Genomic DNA, 17,564 nt, shown 5'->3' with positions numbered 1-17,564 from the left:
TTCTGCACACGAGGTCAATTTTTCTGCAAGGTCAATGACTTCATTATATACTACAATATACTCCCCCACCCTTATTAGAGGTTTTGCTCTCTCTTTCTGGGGTTTCAGTTACACGCAGTCAACCAAAGTCCAAAAGTGTTACAGAATTAGAGAGAGACCACCTCCACACAACTTTTATTACAGCGTATTGTTATAACTGTTCTATTTTATTAGTTGTTTTAATCTCTTTTCTGTGCCTAACTTACAAACTTGGTATATAAGTTATAAGTTATGGGTATGTATACATAGGTAAAAACATAGTATATATTTTTAATCAGTAATATATGCAGTTTCAGGCATCCACTGGGGGTCTTGAAATGTGTCCCCAGCAGGTAAGGAGGTACTTATCTGTACTTGATATGCCCTTCAATCAGATACAAAAAGAAGCTTGGTACCATATTATGCTTTAGCACAATTTGGTGGTAGCAAAATGTTTAAAAGAGAGGAAAACATCAAACTTGATCATTTTTGCTTTCAGAAAGAAGAAACTTAAAACAGTGGGAAAATAAACTTTTCAGGAACATAACCACAGGTATGGGAGTGCTCAAGTACCAAGAAAGATCTAATTTATGGTCAATAGATACATGAATGGCAATTATGTAACAACTAAAACCAACTTTTTAAGAAATAGGAGGTGAGCAATTAAATGTTGGATAGTGCTAAAGCCAGAAATTCTTCCTTACAAGATGTTACCAAGTAAGTCTTACATCTAGTTAATGGTGGAAGCAAACAGGAACCCACGTCACCTGATTAGACTGTTATCCTGCTTCTAATCAGAGTATATTTGTTCAGTGCTTTCTACATGCAGTGTTTTACACGAATATTTTTAATCCTTACAAGAACCCTATGAAGTTTTATGAATGGGAATGTTGACTTGTTCAAGTTACCCAGCTAATTGTAGAGCTGAGATTTTAATCTACACTTTTAACCAACCATGCAAGTTCCATGAAATAATTAAACCCTAATGTTCAAAAGCATCCATTTTTTAATGCAATGACTCCTCTTCTATGCATTAATACGGTATTAGTTACAAATCATTTTGAGGAGAACTAAAAAGTCACTCAGATGAATATCTGTCCTCTGGTTCAGATGAGGAAACCTGATTAGAAAGGCAGCAACCCACGGACAGATGCAATGGCTCACACTTGTAATCCCAGTGCTTTGGGAGGCTGAAGCAGGAGGATCACCTGAGGTCAGGAGTTTGAGATGAGCCTGGGCAACATAGTGAAATAGCAAGACTGCGTCTCTCCAAAATATTTAAAAAACAAACAAACAAACAAAAAAAAAAAAAAAAAAAAAAAAACAGAAAGGCAGCAACCACACCACATACGATCACTTTTTAGAATACAAGAATGAAGTTTTAATGATACTCAGCATAGACCCAACATCTAAATCCATTTAAATTATAGGAGACCTGTGTAACTTGGCAGGAATCTGTACTGATTTAGTAAACAGAAAGGATATGGAGCAAACCGCCATCTTCAGCTTCAGACAAAAGTCAGGACACATAGCATAAAAAATCTTAAACATAACCTCAGGACAACAAGCAAGGAACAATCTGGAGCATTTTATTTACTTTTTGACTTGGTCCTCCCTTTCCTACTCCCATTCCAGAGATTTTCCCCTAGCGCTCTAATGAGATAAATATGAAAAGCATAAGAGAAAATAGTAATCTTTACTCATCTCCATAGATTACACCAGGAGTAGATTAGAAAATCAAGAAAAAATGTCTAGTTCTAATGGCTCCACGTTAGAATAAGAAAAATGAAGGAACTAACACTTTTCACTCTTTGCTCAATAAATTCAGTGGAATATACATAGACAAGTACTTGATGGCCTATCATTTAAGCCTTACAATTTCCCCTAAAAGGTATGGTGTGTGACACTCTTTTACAGAATATGAAATGAAATTGAAAGAAAATTAACTTTCCAAGATCACACAGGCTATATCAGAAGCAAGGTTCAACCTTGGGATTCTCTGACTCAAAATCCTGAATATTCCCACCATACCAGACTGCCCACCTTGAGTCCTCTGAACTACCATAGCATAGACTCATAAGGTTCTGGCTTAAGTATCTATCAACTTAGCAACTTTTGGGAGTTAGTAGAGTAATATACAACCACTGTGTGTTTGAAGATGTGCAAGAGTAGATCACAGGCTTCAGATGGGACAAAAAATTAAAACAATAATCAGCAGTTATATATCACATCCATTTGGATGTTTCAGTTACTCCTAATAAATTTACAATCTTTCCCATGGATGATGGCATTTCTGGATACTACAAAGCATTTTCAGGTTTTATGTTTTCTAAATATATATATTCTACATACATGTAGCACATCTGAATCTGCATATATATTTTCTTCATATCTTATAACTTTCACTTGATATAAATCATTATAATATATATTTGATGTTCATATATTGTGTAATGTTTATTATCTGTACACACACACCATATAAATATGTATATATCGGTGTACGTGACTGATGTATGCGTTTCTCTGCAGTTAGGGTAGATATACAGAGGCAACAGAAGGAAGAAGGAAAATAAAAATCGATTCTGAGTAGCCTGCTGACCCCAGGTTTTGGCTCCCTGTGCATATTACAAGAACAGAATCCAGGAACCAATTCACTTCACAGGTGGAAAAACCCAAAAGGGGTAGGACCAAATCCAAGACTTGCAACCTTCAAATGGCTCCTCTGTCACAATCATGTACACCCGGAACTCAACTGGCCTTCAGATGCCACACAGACAGGTTGTGTCACATCTGATAATTTAAGGAGATGAATGACCTCATATAATTATCACGCATGGTTTGGTCTGTGATGAGTTACCATTCCCCTATGTTTATTTATTACCATCGAGGAAAAATATAAATTTTAAACAATTACTCACTCACCAGTAGACCTCGAAACCCATGTGTCAATCCTCTGGGAACTAAGCTATCCACGCACAATAAAATTTCACCTCATAAAAATTAATGCCAATTTCTACACTTACATTGACAGGAAAATCAGGTGTTTGGACTGACAGCCAAGCAGTTAATATGTTTAATTTAGAGCAATCTGCATAGCCTCTATTGTGCCCATCTTCCTCAGGCTTCATATGGCCCATTTGTTCAAGTCGCCCAATATTTTTGCAGATGTAAATTTAAGTCAATTCTAATAAAATGTCATGACAAAGACAGGGTGGTATTTTAAAGTGACAAACATCATAAAATTTTACACATTCTTTTCTGTGGCAAATGTCAAAATGACTGCTATAAAAAGGCCATGTTGGCCGGGCGAGGTGGCTCACGCCTGTAATCCTAACACTTTGGGAAGCTGAGGTGGGCAGATCACCTGAGGTCAGGAGTCTGAGACCAGCCTGGCCAATACGGTGAACCCCGTCTCTACTCAGAATACAAAAAAATTAGCCAGGCATGGTGGTAGGTACCTGTAATCCCAGCTACTTGGGAGGCTGAGGCAGGAGAATGGCTTGAACCCAGGAGGCGGAGGTTGCAGTGAGCCGAGATCAGGTCATTGCACTCCAACCTGAGTGATAGAGACTCCGTCTCAAAAACACAAAAACAAAACCAAAAAAAAGCTAGGTTGCTGGCATTGAAAACTTGCTGCTTCAATGGTTATCATCAAGTTGTAATCATTAGTCATGGTATTAATGTATTGGTTAATCTAAAACATCTCTTTTATCCATAAATCAATTCCAAATTTGCACCAGAAATTTTATTTCAGTGCTTGATTTCTACCAACAAAAAAAACAGTGTTTATGAGAGGCTCAACTCCATTTATATTGCAAAACGAAGGGCTAGAGTTAAATGAGTGTAACTAACCATCAGTTGGATGAGTCAAGTAAAAGCTGGCCTTTTTCCGTACGCTCTAGGCAGATTTTTGCCAACTTCTGTATTGGTTGCGAAAAATGCAACTGGTCTTGATTTTACTATCCTGCACTCACTCAATTTGTAGGGTAGTCTGGAATCATTTCTATAAACATCTTAGATAGACTGCATTATTAACTTTCAGATATTCTGTTTTGAGGCTAAAAACTCACATCTTTGACAAGGAGAGGATATTGGTGGTAAAGCTATGACTTTTAAAAATAGATTCACACTCTGTGGCACAGTTCTCCTACAACAGGTGCTGGCTGAATTGTCACAACAAAGCACATCAAAAGCTTTGTGGTTCTGCTTTCTTCATGGTCTCTTTTAGGACACTGGTTTTGTCCTTAACCTAGGGATGGAACAGTTCACCCACCCTATTTCACTTACACTCCACTGCATCTCTTTCCCTTTCCCTTTTATGATGAAAGGCTACACAGGTTTTAGGAAGAGACATTTTTAAGACCTGCTAAGCATCCCTTTTTCCATTCATTTTAAGTTTTTCTCATGGCCCAAATGGTTATATATTAGCAGAATAATCTAGCTCACTAATCTATAGTCATCAATTCATGATCTCTTAAAGGCAGAAAAACCACACAAGGCACACATAATGAAGCCTGGCTATTAAACAGTCCTTTAAAGGTCCCCACGCATTCCTTCATTTAATCTTCACGGTAATACTGGATGCAGGAAGAAAAAATACTATCCTTGTTCTACAGACGGAGAAATCGAGGCTGAGAGTTAGTTCTGCTCTACTTTACATGACTCCTCTCCCTCAATCTTATTGCTGGAATATACAGTCAGGCGAGATAATAGATACTAAGACCTCAAACCTCCTGCAAGGGCAGCAAAGTTCAGCAGGTAAGTGTAGGAATCTAGAATTGAGCTGCTTGAGATCAAATTTGAACTCCTAAGGAAATTCAGAAAAGTTCTTCATACCCTAAACTTGTTCCCACATTTACAAAACAGAGATAATAATAATACTTATCTCAGAGGATTGGCTTGAAGGTTAGATGGATTAAAAAACATGAGGCCAGGCACGGTGGTTCGCGCCTGTAATCCCAGCACTTTGTGAGGCTGAGGTGGTTGGATTACTGAGGTCGGCCGCTTGAGACCAGCCTGGCCAACATGGTGAAACCCTATCTCTACTAAAAATACAAAAGTTAGCCAGGCATGGTGGTGCACACCTGTAATCCCAGCTACTAGGGAGGCTGAGGCAGGAGAACCACTTGAACCCGGAAGGCAGAGGTTGCAGTGAGCCAAGATCACGCCACTCCACTCTTGAAGTGAATGAAGAAATAACTTGTTCATTATTAGTTATGAATTTATTATTCATTATTTACTTTTCTTGTTTTATTTTAAGTTCGGGGTACAAGTGGAGGTAGGTAACATAGGTAAACTTGTGTCGTAGAGGTTTGTTATACAGATTATTTCATCAGCCAGGCATTAAGCGTAGTACTCATTAATTTTTTTTTTCCTGACCCTCTCCCTCCTCCCACCCCCCACTCTCTGAAAGTTCCCAGTGTTGATCCCCTCTATGTGTCTATGGGTGACAGAGCAAGACTCTGTCTCAAAAAAAAAGGAGAGTACTAATTAATAGTGTCTGGCATACAGAAGGAAAAATGTCAGAAAACAATATTATTGTAACTGAAGGATGATTGGTAGTCATTATTACTGTTCAGACACTGCAGGTAGAGACACCAAAATTACTTCAAACTGTGAATATCTATGGGAGAGAAAAAAGAGCAAAGTCACAAAAGGGAAATAAATAGCCCACCTTAACTCATCTCATCTCTTGCCACAAACCACAAGAGTGGTTTTTCCACACTGCAACGGTACCAATGAGAGGAACACTGATTCTCAGATCCACTGGCATTTGCAGTCCTAACCACTCATTCATTCATCTTGGAAACTCAGGGAACTGCCGTGATGGCAACTGCCAGTAATTTTCAGACCTTCGGGAGACCTGAGATGCCTCAGTGAGGGTTAACCAGGGATACACTTTGCGGGGATATTCTGTCAGTTTTTTATTTGTTTGGAGACAACCCTCCCTATGTTGCCCAGGCAAGATCTGAACTCCTGGGCTCAAGCGATCTTCCTTCCTCAGCCTCCCTAATAGCTGAGCCTACAAGCGAGCCCTCGCCCAACTTCCAGTGGTTTTTTATCTTCTGAAGTGTATTATTTTGTTTTCTTGACAAGGATCTGTTTCAACCAAAACTTTTCCCCTCTACTGAGGGCAGGAAGCACCAATAGAGTTGGGCAGTAAACCACTACTATTGCTGAAAATCAATGAATAAGTAATGCTAAATTGTCAAAGGAAATAACGATTTGCTCTTTTATCTGTTTTTCAATGATATTACTGGAAGATCTTTCTACCACAAGCACTACACACTTTTAAAATCTAATGACATTGGCCAGGTGTGGTGGTTCACATCTGTAATCCCAGCAATTTGGGAGGTCAAGGCGGGTGGATCACCTGAGGTCAGGAGTTTGAGACCAGCCTGACCAATATGGTGAAACCCCATCTCTACTAAAAATACAAAACCTAGCCGGGTGTGGTGGTGTGCTCCTGTAGTCCCAGTTACTCAGGAGGCTGAGACAGGAGAATCACTTGAACCCAGGAGGCAGAGATTGCAGTGAGCTGAGATCACACCACTGCACTCCAGCCTGGGTGACACAGTGAGACTCCATCTCAAAAAAAAAAAAAAAAATTTCTAATAACATGTTATAAAACTACATGGATCTTTAAGATGATAATCTCTCCTAGGAAAGAAGTAAATGAAAAATAAAGACAAGTGAGAACCAAATGTTGCTGTGTCCAAAGGTAATATAGTGGCAAACTGGAGTCTTGTTACTACCACTGAAAGAAAAACTCTAGTCCATGCCTCTCAAAATTTGAATATCACTAATGTGTATGTATTACATTTCTGAATTATGTCATTCCTTCTCGAGAATGGAGTATGTAATTTAAATCATTCCTCTAAAAACATCTCCAGTAAATTAAAATTATATCTATCCTGTATTCCAACCATCTGCTTTCCTTCTCAAGGCTGTTTCATATTTCAAAAGTTACTTTGTAAGACACTGTGTTTAGTCTTGATCCCTTCCTCACCTGCCTCTATCAGAACATTCATCCATCAATCATGGCATCTCATTGCTTTCATTTCTCTGACATTTAGTCTTCTCCTTCTGAGATACGGGAATCTCCCTTCTGGTAACACTTATTTAGTTGTCTGTACAGCCTTCCCCACCCTCCCCGCCCTTCCCACCAGAGTCTTTTTCTGAGAATCGCCTCTTCCCCTATCCACGGTAATAGCAACTGGCCTCTTACAATGTAATACCTCCTAATAAGATTGGACCAGATATGGTGAAGTAACCCAAGCTCAGGCAACCAGAGTCTCTTTTCCAAATCCCATCTCCTGGTCACAATTAAATGGGCTGTAAGTGGCCATCTGGCCCATATTCAGACTACCAACACATCTTCTTTGGGAGGTTATCTTTAGGACTAGGATTCTACACTCAAGCTGGTTCAAAGCTTCAAAGGAGAAAACATAATCCCTCGCAATCATTCAATATCACGAACACTGGAGGCAGATAATGCCAACTTATAGAGAAAGAGAAGAAAGAAGTGACACAAAGAGAAGCAGAAAATGACTTGAGAGATTATCGTGATAGCAGTCTTACCTTTGTCTGCAGTTGTTGGAACATCCTTGACCTGAACTCCCATGACGGATCATCCAGCCCCACTATGATTTAAAAATATTTCTTTTTGGTTTATGAAAGTCCTATGGTTTTGTACAATTTACAATCCCAAATGGCCTAATATTAACTTCTTCATTATTTATTATTTTTTCTTAACTTTTATTTTTAAGTTCAGGGGTACAAGTGGAGGTCTGTTACATAGGTAAACTTGTGTCATAGGAGTTTGCTGTACAGATGATTTCATCAGCCAGGCATTAAGCCTAGTACTCATTAGTTATTTTTTCCTGATCCTTTCCCTCCTCCCACCCCCTACCCTCTGAAAGGTCCCAGTGTGTATTGATCCCCTCTAAGTGTTCATGTGTTCTCATCATGTTGCTCCCCTTTATAAGTGAGAACATGCAGTATTTGGTTTTCTTTTCCTGTGTTAGTTTGCTAAGGATAATGTCTTCCTCTGAATTTACTATCTCTCACTTTCCTCATGTCACCAAATTCCTGGAAGGAACAAACTGCACTTGTCTCCATATTCTCAACTTGACCAGCTCCTCAAGCCACTGAAACCATGCTTCTGTCCCTGACGTGATGAGACTTCTCTCTTTCATCAGTGGCCTTGATGCCTTCCTTAAAGGGGTCATCTGGTTTGACCTTCCACAAAATGAAACTGTAAATCGAGGCCCTTCTTTTGAAATTCAGTGGCTATCTTAGATTACAGATAAATATGAGTTAAATAAATGGAAAAAAAAATCCTCCTTCTGCCTTCAAAGATATTGCTCTCTGAATTTGCCTCCAAACTCTCTTCAGATACTTTTTTTTTTTTTTTTTTTTTAACACAGAGTCTCACTCTGTCACCCAGGCGTGCAGTGATGCAATCTTGGCTCACTGCAACATCCGCCTCCCAGGTTCAAGTGATTCTCCTGCCTCAGCCTCCTCAATAGCTGGGACTACAGGAGCATGCCATCACACCTGGCTAATTTTTTTTTTTTTTTTTTGTATTTTTTAGTAGAGATGGGGTTTCACCGTGTTAGCCAGGATTGTCTCGATCTCCTGACCTCATGATCTGCCCACCTCGGCCTCCCAAAGTGCTGGGATTACAGGTGTGAGCCATCGCGCCTGGCCCAGATACATATTTCTAAGGGCCTAACAGACATCTATAAGATGCACTGCAAACTGCAAATGTCCAACAGTCAAGCTACTCCCACTCTCACAACATCAACCTGCATTCCTCCTTGTTCTCTAGCCTACAAAATTAAGAGATCTAAACGACATCTCCAACTCTTCTTCCCTTCCCGATTCCCCAAATCTCACAACCACCAAGTCCTGAAATTATACTTCTACTTTAAACCTGCTTCACCTTCTCACTGACACTAATCTTTTTGAAATCTCAGGCATCATCTCTGGTTCAGTGAATGCTGCAATGGTATACTAACTAATCTCATAGTCTCTGCCTCATATACTGGCCCTCCTTAATCCATTTTCTACATATTATGATTCAAACCTATTACTTTTTTTTTTTAATTTAAAAATCTCAACAGCAACACAAGATGAAGACCAAATTTGTGTTGGTACACAGAACAGGGCTATTGCTAATGTCGATGTAATATGAGCACTGCCCATCCCCTCCTTGGGTCAGGGGGCAAGAAATTTATCACCAGACTTAAGCCAACAGCTACCAACATCATTTCCCATCGACAAGTCCAACGCCTAACAAAGAACATACCATGTTTCTTTAGACCATGCCCCTTCAGTGTGCAATGTACTTTTTCCTTGGTCATGCTCTGATGTATCCCAGTGTTTCATAGTCAGCTTGGAATTGCTAATGTCTTCCTTAGGAACTCTCCCCCTCAGTTTGTATTCTCAACATGTAGCTCAGTGCCGTATGTAATTTGCACTCAATAATAATAATTGTATTAATTGTTGAATTAAATTATATTTGGTGTTAAAAAATATTTGAAACAAGAAATATTAAAAGAGGCAGTATAAATGAAAACTACTTCAAAAATAAAATGTACTATTTATTTAGAAGCCTAGTTTTAAGTATACTACCTAGAAGGCTGCTTACCTGCAAGTTATTTCTTTCTTGTAATCTAATGAAAAAAAATTTACTAATGGAATTTCTTTCTTGTTGATTAGCACTTAAGCTCTTAATTAAAGGTTATACTAGTGCTTCTTATCCAATAAACCATTTCCCAGAATTTCATAAAACTAAAATTTTAAGTACTTATGTTTTGAGATCTAGATAATTTTATTGTCTTTGGTCTCTAAGGTGAATTTCCAAATGTGAATATTTAAGTCTCTAAAAATGATTATTAAGTTTAGGAAGCAGCATTTCCAATATAACCAAGCTCACATGGGAAATGAAGAAAACAGAAGAAATTAAGAAAAATAACCAACTGCTACCTTTAGTATCTTTAATACAATGTTGCACCTCATAAATCTGAGGGCTCTTCTCTCCGTCCCACTTACACATCCATCATTCCTCAAAGGATTTTCACCACAATGCCTGTTGATCACTTTTTAAAAACAAGAGATTTTGTAGTCTGCCTGAGCCCATTTATTTTATTGTACCATTCCTCTTGTAACTCTCAAAATATGGCATTATTAATATTTAACCATCCCTTCACATAGTTTGACAGTACGCACCTTAGAAAAATTTTATTAGCTCTTTCCTCTCTTTTCCCTAATTATCCCTAAGGTACTGAGCAAATATCAAAAGAAACAATTCTCTAGACTTGTTTGACAATTTTGTTATGTGTTGATTACATATTACGGGTTTATCTGTATACCAAAATCCCTCAACAATTTCTCTTACAGAGAAATGTCTGATAACAGGAAATCTCCTGAAACAGTGAGTGCAGATTTAAGTGAAAAGGACCTGAAACTGAGGTCTGATCACAGGTAACTTAAGAAAAACAAATTTTAAATTTTCATTTGATTTGATGTTATATATAAATAATAATGTTATGGTTAATAGTAATTGTACACACGTGTGTGTATTAAAGAGCGAGAAAACAGAATTTATTATTTGAATAAAATAATACTGGAATTACTTTTCATCATTTGCCAGGAAACCACCATAGTGCATTTTTAATTACTCAGAAAAAAAGAGCTTCAAATAGACCATAAGATTATCCCCAAATCCGAAGCATTTAAAATGGCCAACACCATTATTTTCTACTGCCACCAGTTCTAGTTTAAGTTGTTCTTCCATTTATGATATAGAATTTTAAATGTATCCTAATTTTTTAAATCCACAGAGCATATGGTTAAAAAAAATCAGCAGAAGCAAATGTTAAAATAACATTTAGCCAGAAATATCCCACATTCATATTCAAAGAGAACTTCAAATATTGCTTTATATATAACAGCCTAATTCTGAATTATTGAAATTAACTATAAAAAGTGTGCCGGTTTATTGAGGCCACAAAGTCAATCTTTTCCTTGTTCATAACCTGTACAAAACAGTGGCAAAATATAAAGGAGCAATGACCGCTTTCTTTACTCAATTTTAAAAACTGCTAAGAGTAGGTGACTCTATGTGCTGAATTACTACAAAAGATGTAAATCCTACAAGGAAAGGATATTTAAGAGCTTATATTTTACAAATAAAATTTTAAACCTGTGCACATTTGCCTTCATTCCTAAAATATCACACTACCAAATATGTTTAATTCTTACAAATTTCAAAGCATATCTTATCTAAATGAAAGAAATAAAACTGCTTAGTATGTAAAGAACTTTTAATAGGTGCCAACATTTCAAATGTAGTTTCTTTCTCATACTTGTTTCATTTAAAATATGGCAAAACTGTCTTTAGAGTCACTTTTTTAATTACTTGTCAATTATGTTAGTAACCTATCTCTAAAGGACTTGAGCATTTTCCGGCTGCTTGTGTATGCAATATCTCATTTAATTGTCTCGGCAAATTATTCTTAAATGCTGGTGTTATTAAGTTAGATATAATCCCTGAAAACAGTTGTGGACTGACAGAAGATCTAAGGTATGCACACTTGTAAATAAACTTACCTTACTGAGGTTTTTCTACTATATCAATTCACTTAAAGTTTTAAAAATATGTGTGGACATACACATACAATATTATCTCTTAATAGAATACTATACAAGTGACACAAACTAGGAAGGTTATCTATGCGATGTTAATATTTTGAACTCTCAAGGAAAAGTGTTATAGTATTTTTTTACAAAGTGCTGCCACTTTTACTTAATTGACATTGAGGTCAATCGCCTTTTTCTCTCATCTCTGTGAACAATATGATGCAATCGTTTACATGTTTCAGTGCACACACATAAAAAAATGAATCGTGAAAGCTACATGGTTGGCCATCACAGCCCATTTCCAGTTTACTGGAAAGCAACTGTACGAAAGCCTTGGGAACAGTCGTGGTACTGCTCACAGATAGTTCATGAAAAGAAAGACTGGTTGACACACTTAGTGACATAGTGCTTGATGCACACTGTAAGCCTTAAGTAAATGTGGAGGCGATATAATAGAACAAAGTTTGTTCCCCACGGAAAGCAGCTGACCTGCTTTTTGAAACACTACCACAGACAGCTCTTTTAATAGAAATAATGGAACATTGTCATTTTAATAACAATAAAATGTTACTTTTTTGAAATACTGAAATTCTGATTTTTTTCCCAAATGCTATGTATACTTATGTTAGAAATGTTTATGTCCATACATGTTAAGACACTAAATGAGATCAACAAATAGCATGATTTGCCTAAGATATGTTTCATTTTACCCATTTAAATCTCCAATTTAAAGTTATAAATACCTTGAAGACATGTGCTAGGAAATTCTTGCAAACTTGCATCTATATAGAGAAATAGGGAAATCAAGAAAAACCTGAAGAGGTGCTTTATATAATGATACTCCAGAGAATATGTAAATTAAATAATAGTTTGTTATGCGCACTATTGTAAAAATTATTTGCAAAATTTCTAAATGCATTATGAATATATACTCCTAAATATATATACTAAATTTTAACACAATAATAATTTCCATATGTTATGTTTTTGTAAAAATTTACTATGTGTAAACCCTAGAAAGAAGTATTTTATTGTTAGTTTTATCAACGTTGGAGACATAACAGAAAGATATCTACACAGTCAGGCTGCTGTGAAGAAAAAAACTGAAAAGCTCTTATCTATTGTCAAAATGAACCACCTACTTTATATTCAAATTTTATGTATATTTATTAAATTATATTAATGAAAGCCATGGATGGGAAAGATAATAAAGGTACATTTTATTTACCTTTAATAAACCATAATATTCTTAGATTCTTGTATTTTCTGACATTTTTTCAAAAATTATATCCATTTCAGTCTGTTTAATTTTCATTCAGATGCCAATCCAAATAGCTACATACATAGCGATGTGTAACATTAATAAATTTAACATAATATTACTACTTACATGGAAAAATATATTGTTGCATATTTTAAAACATACATCTGTGGAATCATAAATGTTATATGGTTAAGACAATGAAAACAAAATTAAAGACCTGAGAAAAGTTTATTAATGTTCACTGTTTCAGGTTTTATTTTACATTTAATATTTTATCTCATAATTGATCATATGGCACATTTCCTTGTGTATGTAAAATGTAAACAGAAACTGCTGACCTTAAGTGAGAATAATTATGTCACTTCTAATGCATAGAATAGATATCCATTACAATATCTTGACATACAAAATTTCTCCTTTATAGCCTTAAATACCAATTTCTCTAATAACAGAAAAAAAATTTATATCCTAAGTAATTAAACCCAAAAGTACTATTCTTTTATGAGACTTTATGTTTATTTCCTGTGGAGATCCATAATCCTTAGTTTTATGTTTATACCATTATACACTTTGTATTAAAATCCCCGTATACCAATGGGCTCTTGGCCAATTATTGTAGACTGGCATTTTGATGTGACTAAGATAAAAGTTTAATATGAATAGTTATAACTATATATATTTTTAATTGCATTTGTAAATAGATTCTAAAATTAAGGACAAATTTAAGTTAACATTATAATACTGGCTATCACACATGTAATTCTAAATTTTAAAATAGAAGTCTTTCAACCTGTGCCAAGAAATTATTTCTAGAAAAAAGGACAACTACCCTTTTGAAAGCTACGTTTTAAAATACCAGTACATGTGCATACTATAGCATAAAAATGATATATTTTCCATTTATATATCAAGCAATACATATTATGTGGCTGCTACCATATCACGTATTTATGTTTCACACCATAGGGAGACAAACATTTCCAAAAGAAACACCTAACCCAGAGAAATAATTGTATCAAAATTTCCTTGCCTGAAAAACATCTATTTTAGTGTTAACTCTTAGAACAGGTTAACTACTACTTTAATCCAAAAAAATTTTATATTAGAATGTATGTTAAACCAGAGAGCAAAAATTGAAAGAAGATACTTAGACTGACACATTATTTGTTTTACCATAATAGAATTTAAGCCCTTCATACAGATGTAAACACTCTACATTAAAAAAAAAAAAAAAAAAACTGAATTACTAATTCTAATTGAAGTCCAACTCCAATTAGTGCATAATTAATTTTATAGTGTGTGATGGCATGCTCTTCCTCTTCAGATGATAAAAACTTCTTATAATACTTTTTCTCTGAAAAATAAAATTGGCAAAAAAAACCCAAAAATATTTCCTAATGATTCCCAGAGAAATTTATATACAGAAGCATAATGATTTGCCTTTAGTGACACTACAATCTTAGTACTCACTTTTTATAAATTGGAAGTTTTCCCCAAAGATTTGAGATTTGTCCTGATTACACAGTGCATAGGAATTCTTTTCTCTAAAGAAAAGCAAATTGCACCACATCTTCATGCAAAAAAATTGCATTTTTTTGTTTCATAAAGTTTATTCAGAAATCTAACATGAAGTACAAATGTCAACCATCAGTTCTTTCCTCAGAAGAAAGTGTTACTAACTTTTCAAATGAAAAACTGAAGATGCCGAAGGCTTCCAAAAATATTGCTAAGATTACCTACAAGAGATTGACTTCGCTCCACAAAACCTTTCATTAAGTATTTCATTCATGAAATAATCAATGTCCCATATAATTTGAAAATATCTTGAATTTTCATTGTTAAGAAAATTTCAGATCCTTTCAAAGAAAAGAAATTGTGATGTCCTACTTCCCATTTTAGCCCACTATTTATACTCTTTCCTGTCTAGTAAATTTCTGATCATGAAAATTGATTTACTTATAATTTTAGGAAAGCATTATTGCAGATGTTCTTCTTACAATAAGGATTTTTACATTAATATTTTACCATAGTATGTTGAGGAATAAAAGGTTGTATTTTGTTGTAGTTTTCTCCAATGGTATGATGATGTATCCCCTCCCATGACAAAATATTGATAGATTGTCAGTTAAAACAACAGTGTAAAAATGAGTAATCGGAACACATTTAGAAAGTGACTGTTTTTTAAAGAGCCACTTCTTTATTTGACACAGAATGCAAGCGACTCACTTGAGTTCTCACTTTACAGGCCAAGCGACAAAAAGGCTTAAAAAATTAAATGGAAGTGTGATGCCTTAACAAGAGTAAATAATTCTGAAGCACCCTTAGGGTGATTCTTATTCTTTTTATGTTCAAAAATATCCGACTGGAACATCCTGCCAATTAAACGAAGATCTCCAGATGGCATTTACCCTTCTGCTTCATAACAAAAAGGATCTGCAATCAGTTTTATGAAAGATTACCTAAAGAGGAACATTACTGTAAATCAATGACAACAAAAATTAGACACTCCCCTTCTCCGGGATAGAATGTGCATCCTCCAGATTCTTGCACTGACACCTAACGTAATAAATACTTAAAACTGAATCTTAAATAATAGCCGCAGGGTTTCAACCGGTAAAGATTCACTGTTACTTTCCACCAAAAACTCCTGTATTCAGCACTCAGCCAACAAAGGACAGCAAATAATTCCCAGCAGCATAAATACCGGGAAAGCTACCTTGGGCTTTGTTTTTGTTATGTAAAATGCATTAAAGTGACTCATGCACTTAAGATTACCTACCCTTAGAAGCTTTAAAGAAGCTTCAAGAACCAAAATAAATGCTTTCCCAGAAAGCCGGGTAGGCTATTCGGTGCATTAAGAAACATGTATATATTTATATGTGCCACTGAGTTTGATTCTATTTTGCTGCCTGAGAGAGGAGAGAATTATTATTTTTCATTCCCTTCCTGTCGTGTGACTATAGCTACCTATAAGCCCTCTATTTCCAGAACAGCAGCGAGGTTTTTAAAAGTTATTTTAGAAATGTTAAAAATAAAAGAAAATTGCAGGAGACTGGAAACAGTCCCTCCTTCAAAGAAGAGGCTCTATTCAAAGAACAGGGACCGCGTGTCTGCCGACACTTAGATTTTTCAAATCATGGGGTTGGGGAGGTTGGATCGCTCGGTCCCAGAACCTGCGAGCCCCCTGCGTTGACAGCACGCTCGGCCGCGGGGAGCCAGCACGCGTCTAATTGGAAGGCTGCCAAGTGCATCCAGTAATGTGGGATAAAACGAGTTTGGGCACTACAGCAATTAAAGAGCATCTCGGAGGCCAAGTGCCGGAGAAGTCCACGCTACCTCCGCAAGCCTGAAATTACCTATTTGTAAATTACCCAACCAAAACATAACTTTTTATTGAACTGGGGTGAATGAGAACGGGTGAGCTGGCTGGAAACTTTTTTCCCCAGTACGGCTGAACTCTGAAGTCTAGAGAATCCCGTTAGAGACTGGCTGACACGCCGCAAGTCGTCGGCGGGCGCTTCCTGGGACAGCCGGCCCCCGTGCCCGGCCCCGCGGAGGCGCCCGAGACGCCGGTTCGGGGCGCATTCCAGCGGCTAGCGGCGCGCACCGCCCGCCCGGCCTCTCCGCATCCGAGCCCGGCTCCCCGGCCACTCACTCCCCACCCCCACGGGCGGAAAAGCCCCGCGACTCGGGAACCGACCCCCATCCCAGACTCCCGCGGCGCCCCTCGGCCGGCGCTCCCTGCCCGGCCCGCCGACTTACGTGACGGCCGAAGGGAACGGCTCCTCCGACGAGGGGCCGATGAGCAAAGATTGGAAAAGTGTCAGAGTCAAGGCCAGCAGGCAGCCAGCAGCCATCTTCGCGATCGAAGATCAATGCCCCCTCCCTTCCCAAGCGGGGGAAGGAAACCGCGGGCGGAGGAAGAGCAGCACACGCCGCCGGGACCGCGGGCGTCTGGAGGGCCGGCTGCGCCCGGGGCCGAGGCGCGGAGCCGCACGGAGGACGGCGAGGGCGGGAGCGGGCGACGGAGAAGGGGCGGTGGCGGCGCGGACCCACTAGCGCGCGTCCGGTTGCTCCGCGCCGCCCGGCCCCTTGCCTCCCGCCGCCAATCAAGGGCGAGTTTGGGAAACCCAGACCCTCGGCGAGCCCGCCGGCGCTCGGCGCGCTCTCGGCTCTCTCCTCGGTTTCCTCCCTGATTTATTCCGATTTGCCCCGAGGCGAAGGCGGAGGCGGGGGCGGGGGCGGAGGAGGGGTGACGGCGCTGGAGGGTGGGGGTGGCTGCAGGAATGGGGGAATGGCAGGCAGAGAGACTTGTGGAAGCGAGAGGCTCCGTCTGGCTTCTCAGGCAAGTCAGAGGGAGGCGGCTGGGGGTGGGCAGCGGGAGGGCTGGGCGTCAGAGCAGTCGGGCGGAGACGGGCCGGGAGCAGCCCTCCATACAAGGCAGCCAGGAACTCCCAAAGTCGGCGCCGGCTCTCTCCCGCCGCCCGGCGTGCGCAGGGGGAGCGGAGCAGCCCCGCGGGGCTCCCGGGGGACGGTCAGCCGCCCAGCGGGCATCCACAGGCTGCAGAGGCTCCAACCTAGGACTTGGCTCGCGTCTTCGGGGGTTATTTTTGCACATGCAGGCAGCGTT

The 17,564-nt window shown here is 38.5% G+C and overlaps 1 protein-coding gene across 6 annotated transcripts in view; it reads right to left on the bottom strand.

Annotated features, from left to right (window-relative positions):
* The window catches only part of CACNA2D1 (calcium voltage-gated channel auxiliary subunit alpha2delta 1), a 524,117-nt gene extending 506,981 nt beyond the window's left edge, over positions 1-17,136 (bottom strand). For all 6 annotated transcript variants that reach the window (XM_017883995.1, XM_017884005.1, XM_017884019.1 and 3 more), the window contains exon 1: positions 16,697-17,136. In XM_017883995.1, coding sequence (XP_017739484.1) covers positions 16,697-16,791 — 95 coding nt within the window. In that variant the 5' untranslated portion in view covers positions 16,792-17,136. The remainder of the gene's footprint in view (positions 1-16,696) is intronic.
* Positions 17,137-17,564: the final 428 nt, after the last annotated feature.

The sequence above is a fragment of the Rhinopithecus bieti genome, unplaced genomic scaffold (assembly GCF_001698545.2).
Source record: "Rhinopithecus bieti isolate Rb0 unplaced genomic scaffold, ASM169854v2 scaffold_1101, whole genome shotgun sequence".
Classification (NCBI taxonomy): domain Eukaryota; kingdom Metazoa; phylum Chordata; class Mammalia; order Primates; family Cercopithecidae; genus Rhinopithecus; species Rhinopithecus bieti.
This window is presented reverse-complemented; position numbering and strand designations above follow the sequence as displayed.